The sequence below is a fragment of the Lithobates pipiens genome, unplaced genomic scaffold, assembly GCF_037356315.1.
Source record: "Lithobates pipiens isolate NorthernLeopardFrog02 unplaced genomic scaffold, aLitPip1_a1.2 Scaffold_13, whole genome shotgun sequence".
NCBI classification, from domain to species: Eukaryota; Metazoa; Chordata; class Amphibia; order Anura; family Ranidae; genus Lithobates; species Lithobates pipiens.
In genome coordinates this window covers 534,313,952-534,324,019 of record NW_027507718.1, presented here as the reverse complement: position 1 = coordinate 534,324,019, position 10,068 = coordinate 534,313,952, and the positions used below count along the sequence as shown (strand labels likewise).

General features: G+C 48.3%; 1 protein-coding gene across 1 annotated transcript in view; it reads right to left on the bottom strand.

The window, feature by feature from the left end:
- Positions 1-1,181: 1,181 nt before the first annotated feature.
- The window catches only part of LOC143975715 (proteinase-activated receptor 1-like), a 134,128-nt gene continuing 125,241 nt past the window's right edge, over positions 1,182-10,068 (bottom strand). Inside the window, exon 5 of the mRNA XM_077478213.1 lies at positions 1,182-4,103. Within this exon, the coding sequence (XP_077334339.1) occupies positions 3,106-4,103 (998 nt within the window). The 3' untranslated portion in view covers positions 1,182-3,105. The remainder of the gene's footprint in view (positions 4,104-10,068) is intronic.

Below are 10,068 nucleotides of genomic sequence, written 5' to 3'. Positions count from 1 at the left end.
GCCATTTTTAAGGCAGGGCAAAAGGAGCAGCTGCCCTGGGCCCTGTCATTGTTGTGGGGCCCAAAGCAGCTGCCTCATACTTGCCAACTATCCTGGTTTAAATTCCCTCGCCCCTTTTTAGTCCTGTGCTGTGTCCCGATATCTCAGTGTGGAGTGCTGCTACTAATGCTGCCCAGGTCTGCCCTATTGTTTTTTACAGATGACTCACCTGCAGACCCTGTGTTTACATGATGGGCATTCATATGTAAATAGTGGCGGTCGGCGGCATTGATATGTATATCATGCCCCCCTGAGGTCATATCCACAATAATCTTTAGAAACCAATCAACAAGCAAAAATCATATGGTGCAAACTCTAGCAACTAACCAGTGAGCTGTAATGTGTTCTGTAACCTCTAGCAACCAGTCAGTGAGCGGTAATGATACACTGTAACCTCTGGCAACCAATCGCAATAGCTGCCTGATCTGATTCAGTAAACTGATTTTGAGTCTAGTTGCTAATTATTGTATGTCTCAGAGCAGGTGGAGAGTGAAACGGCATGGGGGGGGGGGGGCCCAAGAAAAGTTTTGCCCGGGGTCCAATCAATACTAAAGACGGCCCTGCACAGCCTACTGTCATAAACAAGCCACGGCTCATCGGGACTTTACAACAGACGTCACCTCCTCTTCATATCTCTATGTATTAATTAGGGGGGTTCCATAAACATTTCCAGAAGGTATCTAAGGTGTCCCCAGAACTTAAAAAAGACTTTCACCCATCCAATGCACTAGGTATTCTTTCTCTTCTACACACATTTTAAGTTAGCCCCACACCCAGTCATCGTTTTTTCCTTGGCAAGAATGACTTCTTCTGTGCTCTGGGAACTCCTGGAACTCACATGTTGCCTATCTCAGGATGCTTCAGGTTCCATTCATGTGGCTGCAGTTGGGTGGGCCCAGTGCCATCTCATCAGTGGGGCCGGGCTGCCTAAACCTGGAAGACGCATCAGAAACTTGATGATGCCAGGACCAAAGATGGAGGCACAGGACCCGGGATCTGACAGCGGTGCAGAGGATCACGGCAGGACAACCCAGGATCCAAATTGAAGAGAGGAAATGGGGGGGGGGGGGCATGGAGGAGGGTGACTAAAGTTCATGTTTCTGTTATCTGAAAAGGTAAAGAGCAACCTCTGATCCCGGTGATTGGATTTTGAAGTTTATTTAGAAGAGAAGAGTCACAAAATACAAGTGAATAGAAGAAATGAGAGAGATCAGCACACACATTAACACAATGTATGAATTTCCTAAATTTTCCTAAATTTCCAAAATACATTTTAAATTTTAAGACATATACTAAGGATTTTACACAAGTAACACATAAAACAATGACAAGAGACATTCATTTCTGGTATTATGGTGGTTTGACCATGACCCGGGCTGTACAATATTAGGATACAAACCTTCTCTCTACAGACTGATCAACAACACATTCCAAGGACATTCTGATGGCACATTCTAAGGACTGGTAGGTATGGTTGGGATCCTCGACCCTCCATGCAGCCTGCAAGCTGGATAGCAGTATGGTCAGAGAGGTCACCCATGCAGGCTACCGCTGGCCTAGCACAGGGAGCCATAGAGACGAGGATCTGGGAAAGCACAGAATACGAGTCTCACAGGAATGGCAGGAGTATAGTGCAGCACTGGGGCGCTTGTCTTACAGGGAGACAAGAGTACAGGAATATCTAAGCAGCAGTGGGATTCTGATCATATAGAAACACAGAGGTATAATGTATGAAGATTACTAAAGTACACAGGGGTCTCAGGGAATGTGGGTACACAAGGCATCTAGGACAGGGATCACACTGGGAGACACTGGGGTACAAAGATCACACTAGGAGACCCTGGGAGTACAGAGATCACATTTGAAGACACTGGAAACACTGGGGTACAGAGATCACACTGGAAGACACTGGAAACACTGGGGTACAGAGATCACACTGGGAGACACTAGGGACGCTCGGTGTACATATGTCACACTGAGAGACACTGGGAACACTTGGGGTACAGAGATCACACTGGGAGACACTGGGAACACTGGGAGTTCAGAGATTACACTGTGAGACACTGGGAACACTTGGGGTACAGAGATCATACTGGGGGACACTGGGAACACTGGGGTAAAAATACCACACTGGGAGACACTGGGAACAGAGATCACACTGGGTACACTGGGAGAGCAGAGATCACACTGGAAGGCACTGGGAAGACTGGCAGTATAACAATCACACTGGGAGTACAGAGATCACACTGGGAGACACTGGGGGTACAGAGATCACCCTAGAAGACACTGGGAACACTGGGGGGAGATAGATCACACTGGAAACAATGGGGGTACAGATACAGCCCTAGAAGACACTAGGAACACTGAGGGTACAGAAATCCGCCTAGAAGACACTGGGAACACTGGGGGGGCAGAGATCAGACTGGGAGACACTAGGGTACAGACATCACACTGGGAGACACTGGGGGTACAGAGATAGCCATAGAAGACACTGGGAACACTGGAGGTACATAAATCACACTGGGAACATTGGGGGTGCAGAAATCACACTGGAAGACACTGGGAACACTGGGGGTATAGAGATCACACTGGGAGACCTTGACAACAGACACTAGGAACAAGGGGGATCTGGCTACAGGAAGTCTAAGAATATTGGGGTTACAAGGAGTCTCTCAGAATGTAGAACATGGGTGAATAAGGAATCAATAGAAATCTTTTTCAGGAAGCCGAGGACAGGAAGGAGCACTGGAACTTCATGTACCAGCATGACTTCTGATCTTTGGGAATACAGGTGACAGATAAGCAGGAAAGCAGATCTGTGACAAGGACTTTCTAACAACGCGTTCCAACAACCTTCTGAGACATTCCAAGGACATTCTAACAATAACTTTCTAGCAAGTGAGCCGGTTATATAAGGAACCCAACACCAGCATATACTGTAAACACTTAATACTCTCATATAGACATGAATTATTTTTCTTTATAAAGGTCGATCACTTTCTGGAAATGTTCGGCCTCCTCCAGTTATATAAACCGGGAAGTTTCAGAAGCTTTGTTGGACGTTCTCTACATCTGGTCTTTGTGGAGCAGGACCCACTGATGGCCTACTGGTGGAGTCTGTCCTCTCTTACATCCCAGCAGGCTGTAGACGTGTCTCTGCCACTCCGAGGACGCATAGTAATAGATCAGAGGATCCAGACAACAACTGACACTGCTCACACTGACACTGATGACGTAGACGATGTACAGGAAGTTACTGGCTTGGTTATAGACCTGCAGGAAATGCATGAACCAAATAACATTGGCTGGGCCAAAGCAGAGGACAAACACACACAACACAACCACAGACAGGAGGACGGCTCGGGATCTCTTCTGGGCGCCCTTCATGCTGAGACGGCGGACTATTCCAATGTAACAGAAGGTTGTAATAATTAAAGGTAGCAAATATAAAAGTATGATATAAACGGGGAAATAATAGTAAACCTGAAACCTTTCAACCGATTCGGCATCCTGAACATCAGAACAAGTTGTGATCTTCAGGTCGGGAAATGGTCGGGTTTGTTGCCTCATGAGAATCGGCACGGTGCTGACCATCGATATCACCCAGATGTAGCAACACACCAGCCAGGATCTTCTCACTGTGCGCCAGGGAAGGGACCGGAATGGGTAGACCAGAGCCAGGAACCGGTCCACACTGATACTCGTCATCAGCAGGATGGATACACGCATGCTACTGAAAAACATGGCCGTGACTAATCTGCACATCCCTTCCCCCAATAGCCAGTTATTTCCTGAGAATCTGTACACGATGTGGAAAGGAAGAATACTGACAAAGAGAACATCAGCAGCGGCTAGGTTCAGCAGGTACACCACTGCCGGCTTCTTCACCCTCATCTTCACCAAGAACACGATGATCGCCATTATATTAAGAGGAAGAGCCACGAGGAGAACCACGGTATAGATGGAGGGCACAAGCTTTGTCACCAACCAACTGTTTATAAATTCATATAAAAATGTTCCGTGGGCTTCAATTTGTTGAGTTGAGTTCATCATAGTTTCATTAGCTGAAAACATCAAAAAATATCAGGTGAAGTCATTGTACAAGGAACATTTTGCAACATTTTTTACATTGCATTAAACAGGAGGACAGCTGGTGATCTCTTGTGTGCCCCCTTAATGTTGAGTGCCCTGAGATCTGATGATGATTTCAATGAAAGAGGAAAGAGCAGATCTCTGGGTATATGCTTTAGCTCTAGGAGGTTGGACAATAGGCAAACCAAAAGGACCAGCAGATCCATGAGAGGTTGGACACTAGGCAAACCAAAAGGATCAGCAGATCTCTGGGTATGTGCTTCTGCTCTAGGAGGTTGGACACTAGACAAACCAAAAGCCACAGTGGATCTCTCTGAGGTTGGGCACTAAGCAAACCAAAAGGCTCAGCAGATCTCTAGGAGGTTGTACACTAGGCAAACCAAAAGCCACAGTGGAGCTCTAGGAGGTTGGATACTAAGCAAACCAAAAGGCTCAGCAGATCTCCGGGTATTTGCTTCATCTCTAGGAGGTTGGACACTAAGCAAACCAAAAGGCTCAGCAGATCTCCGGGTATTTGCTTCATCTCTAGGAGGTTGCACACTAAGCAAACCAAAAGGCTCAGCAGATCTCCGGGTATTTTCTTCATCTCTAGGAGGTTGGACACTAAGCAAACCAAAAGGCTCAGCAGATCTCCGGGTATTTGCTTCATCTCTAGGAGGTTGGACACTAAGCAAACCAAAAGGCTCAGCAGATCTCCGGGTATTTGCTTCATCTCTAGGAGGTTGGACACTAAGCAAACCAAAAGGCTCAGCAGATCTCCGGGTATTTGCTTCATCTCTAGGAGGTTGGACACTAAGCAAACCAAAGGGCTCAGCAGATCTCCGGGTATTTGCTTCATCTCTAGGAGGTTGGACACTAAGCAAACCAAAAGGCTCAGCAGATCTCTGGGTATGTGCTTCTGCTCTAGGAGGTTGGACACTAGACAAACCAAAAGCCACAGTGGATCTCTCTGAGGTTGGGCACTAAGCAAACCAAAAGGCTCAGCAGATCTCCGGATATTTGCTTCTTCTCTAGGAGGTTGGACACTAAGCAAACCAAAAGGCTCAGCAGATCTCCGGGTATTTGCTTCATCTCTAGGAGGTTGGACACTAAGCAAACCAAAAGGCTCAGCAGATCTCTGGGTATGTGCTTCTGCTCTAGGAGGTTGGACACTAGACAAACCAAAAGCCACAGTGGATCTCTCTGAGGTTGGGCACTAAGCAAACCAAAAGGCTCAGCAGATCTCCGGGTATTTGCTTCATCTCTAGGAGGTTGGACACTAAGCAAACCAAAAGGCTCAGCAGATCTCCGGGTATTTGCTTCATCTCTATTAGGTTGGATACTAGGCAAATCAAAAGGCACAGCGGAGCTCTAGGAGGTTGGGCACAAGGCAAACCAAAAGGCTCAGCAGAGCTATTGATACATACTTCATATGCTTAGGATCAAGGAATATGAACCCTGGACAACCCAAAAGGCTTAGCTGTCTCTATTGGCTACAGTCATTCACTTAACTCAGGCAGACAAATCAACTAAAATAATGGGCAGGATTAGTGTCCCCCCAATGAACTATTGGAAGGAAGAATTTTGCACTCACCGTAAAATCCTATTTTGTTCCACAAAATTCATTGGGGACACAGTAAACATGCGAGATGTTCAAAAGTATCCCTAAGAAAAAAGGGAAGTGGGGAATTATACCAACAGATAATCCTTCAGGTGTTATGCCTTGGCTGATTTCCTGTACTTTTCTTCAAAACCTGGCTTTGACTAATGCAGTGACCTCCATGTGATAGAACCTGGTAAAATGTGTGATCTGAGGGCCATGTCCCAGCTCTTCATACCTGTAAGACAGATGTCTGATGGGTACCTACTGACCTGTTAGAATAAGCAGTGACGGGGAACATAGCCTTTCAACCTTTGGTAGAGTATGACCGGGATATCATCTGGTAAATCCAGTGTCCAATAGTGGAACTTGGCATTGTGGAAAATCTCAGAGATGTCAAAGCCTGAGTCCACCTCAGTGGAGGACAGATGAATATTGGCTATTGTGTGACATTCAGTCAATATGTTTATAATATGTAAGGATGGCCGAACCGTTCGCTCAGCGGTCGGTTCACGGCAAATTTCGGCTGTTCGCGATTCACCCAATCGGCGGACTATTGCCGCTGTTCGCCCAGGGGACTTCCGTGTTTACTGTGTAAAAGAACTTTGACCTATGATGACACATCCATCATGGGGTACAGGACAGCCAATTGAGACATTACAGCACATGGACACTTGGACATTCCCCCTAACATATAAATAGACCCGATCCGGCGGCCATTTTACATTCTTTCTACTGTCACTATAGGGAGAGGTTGCTGTGTGGAGCAGGGAGAGACTGCAGTGACCCAAATCGCTAGCTATTAGGACCACAAAAGTCCTTTTAAGGACTGGTATGCTATAGGTGTAGTTCAGGATATAGGTTTGAGGCACTGCTATTCAAGTCATTGTTGCATCAGATTGTCTTTTCTCAGTGCAGATAGGGACAGACAGGACGCTGTGTGTAGCAGAGAGGGACCGTCAGTTTAATCATTAGCTATTACTATTAGGTCCACAAAAGTCCTTTTCAGGATTGGTATGGTGTAGTAGTACAGGATGTAGTTTTGAGCGCAGTGCTATTCAAGTTATTGTTGCAGCAGCCTGTGTTTTGTCAGTGTAAATAGGGACAGACAGGAAGCTGTGTGTAGCAGTGAGGGACAGTCAGTTTAATCATTAGCTGTTACTATTAGATCCACAAAGGTCCTTTTCAGGACTGGTATGGTAATAGGATTGTACACGTATAATATTCTTTCTTCCAAATATAGAAAGAATATTATACTTGACTGCTGCCCTTCTGCTGCAGTAGTCCTTTATCAGTATAGGGACTGAGGTACAGTCTGCTAATCACAACCTACTAGTTCCACAAAGGTCCTTATAAGGACTGGTAAGGTATAGCGTACTGCAGTATATAGGGTTGAGTGAGGTACAGTCTGCTAATCACAACCTACTAGTTCCACAAAGGTCCTTCTAAGGACTGGTAAGGTATAGCGTACTACAGTATAAAGGGTTGAGTGAGGTATAGTCTGCTAATCCTTATGGACTGGTATAGGTCCACAATATATAGGGTTGAGGTGCACTACTGCTGACTGCTGCCTTATTCTGCAGCAGTCCTTTATCAGTATAGGGAATGAGGTACAGTCTGCTAATCACTAGCTACTAGACCCACAAAGGTCCTTAAGGACTGGTATAGGTGTACTATTTGGTGTGCAGTATATAGTTGTGTAATACACGTATAAAATACTTGCACATACTTGACTTCCTCCTGGGGCTGCTTATTATGAGGGGCTCCCACCATCCCTGTGCTATGCTGACTTCCTCCTGGAGCTGATTATTATGAGGGGCTTCCACCATCCCTGTGCTATGCTGACTTCCTCCTGGGGCTGCTTATTATGAGGTGCTCCCACCATCCCTATGCTGTGCTGACTTCCTCCTGGGGCTGCTTATTATGAGGGGCTCCCACCATCCCTGTGCAATGCTCATTATGAGGGGCTCCCACCATCCCTGTGCTATGCTGACTTCCTCCTGGGGCTGCTTATTATGAGGGGCTCCCACCATCCCTGTGCTATGCTCATTATGAGGGGCTCCCACCATCCCTGTGCTATGCTGACTTCCTCCTGGGGCTTCTTATTATTAGGGGCTCCCACCATCCCTGTGCTGTGCTGACTTCCTCCTGGGGCTGCTTATTATGAGGGGCTCCCACCATCCCTGTGCTATGCTCATTATGAGGGGCTCCCACCATCCCTGTGCTATGTTGACTTCTTCCTGGGGCTGCTTATTATGAGGGGCTCCCACCATCCCTGTGCTATGCTGACTTCCTCCTGGAGCTGATTATTATGAGGGGCTCCCACCATCCCTGTGCTATGCTGACTTCCTCCTGGGGCTTTTTATTATGAGGGGCTCCCACCATCCCTGTGCTGTGCTGACTTCCTCCTGGGACTGTACCTCTGCTGTGCATATTATGAGGGGCTCCCACCATCCCTGTGCTATGATCATTATGAGGGGCTCCCACCATCCCTGTGCTATGCTGACTTCCTCCTGGGGCTGCTTATTATGAGGGGCTCCCACCATCCCTGTGCTATGTTTATTATGAGGGGCTCCCACCATCCATGTGCTATGCTGACTTCCTCCTGGGGCTGCTTATTATAAGGGGCTCCCACCATCCCTGTGCTATGCTCATTATGAGGGGCTCCCACCATCCCTGTGCTATGCTGACTTCCTTCTGGGACTGCTTATTATGAGGGGCTCCCACCATCTCTGTGCTGACTTGCTCCTGGGGCTGCTTATTATGAGGGGCTCCCACCATCCCTGTGCTATGCTCATTATGAGGGTCTCCCACCATGCCTGTGCTATTTTGACTTCCTCCTGGGGCTGCTTATTATGAGGGGATCCCACAATCCCTGTGCTATGCTGACATCCTCCAGGGGATGCTTATTATGAGGGGCTCCCACCATCCCTGTGCTGTGCTTACTTCCTCCTGGGGCTGCTTATTATGAGGGGCTCCCACCATCCCTGTGCTGTGATGACTTCCTCTTGGGGCTGCTTATTATGAGAGGCTCCCACCATCCCTGTGCTGTGCTGACTTCCTCCTGGGGCTGCTTATTATGAAGGGCTCCCACCATCCCTGTGCTATGTTCATTATGAGGGGCTCCCACCATCCCTGTGCTATGCTGACTTCCTCCTGGGGCTGCTTATTATGAGGGGCTCCCACCATCCCTGTGCTATGCTCATTATGAGGGGCTCCCACCATCCCTGTGCTATGCTGACTTCCTCATGGGGCTGCTTATTATGAGGGGCTCCCACCATCCCTGTGCTAAGCTCATTATGAGGGGCTCCCACCATCCCTGTGCTATGCTGACTTCCTCCTGGGGCTGCTTATTATGAGGGGCTCCCACCATCCCTGTGCTATGCTGACTTCCTCCTGGAGCTGATTATTATGAGGGGCTCCCATCATCCCTGTGCTATGCTCATTATGAGGGGCTCTCACCATCCTTGTGCTATGCTGACTTCCTCCTGGGGCTGCTTATTATGAGGGGCTCCCACCATCCCTGTGCTATGCTCATTATGAGGGGCTCTCACCATCCCTGTGCTATGCTGACTTCCTCCTGGGACTGCTTATTATGAGGGGCTCCCATCATCCCTGTGCTATGCTGACTTCCTCCTGGAGCTGATTATTATGAGGGGCTCCCATCATCCCTGTGCTATGCTGACTTCCTCCTGGGGCTGCTTATTATGAGGTGCTCCCACCATCCCTGTGCTGTGCTGACTTCCTCCTGGGACTGCTTATTATGAGGGGCTCCCACCATCCCTGTGCTATGCTCATTGTGAGGGGCTCCCACCATCCCTGTGCTATGCTGACTTCCTCCTGGGGCTGCATATTATGAGGGGCTCCCACCATCCCTGTGCTATGTTGACTTCCTCCTGGGGCTGCTTATTATGAGGGGCTCCCACCAGCCCTGTGCTATGCTGACTTCCTCCTGGAGATGCTTATTATGAGGGGCTCCCACCATCCCTGTGTTATGCTGACTTCCTCCTGGGGCTGCTTATTATGAGGGGCTCCCACCATCCCTGTGCTGTGCTGACTTCCTCCTGGGACTGTACCTCTGCTGTGCATATTATGAGGAGCTCCCACCATCCCTGTACTAAGCTCATTATGAGGGGCTCCCACCATCCCTGTGCTATGCTGACTTCCTCCTGGGGCTGCTTATTATGAGGGGCTCCCACCATCCCTGTGCTATACTGATTATGAGGGGCTCCCAACATTCCTGTTCTATGCTGACTTCCTCATGGGGCTGCTTATTATGAGGGGCTCCCACCATCCCTGTGCTAAGCTCATTATGAGGGGCTCCCACCATCCCTGTGCTATGCTGACTTCCTCTTGCG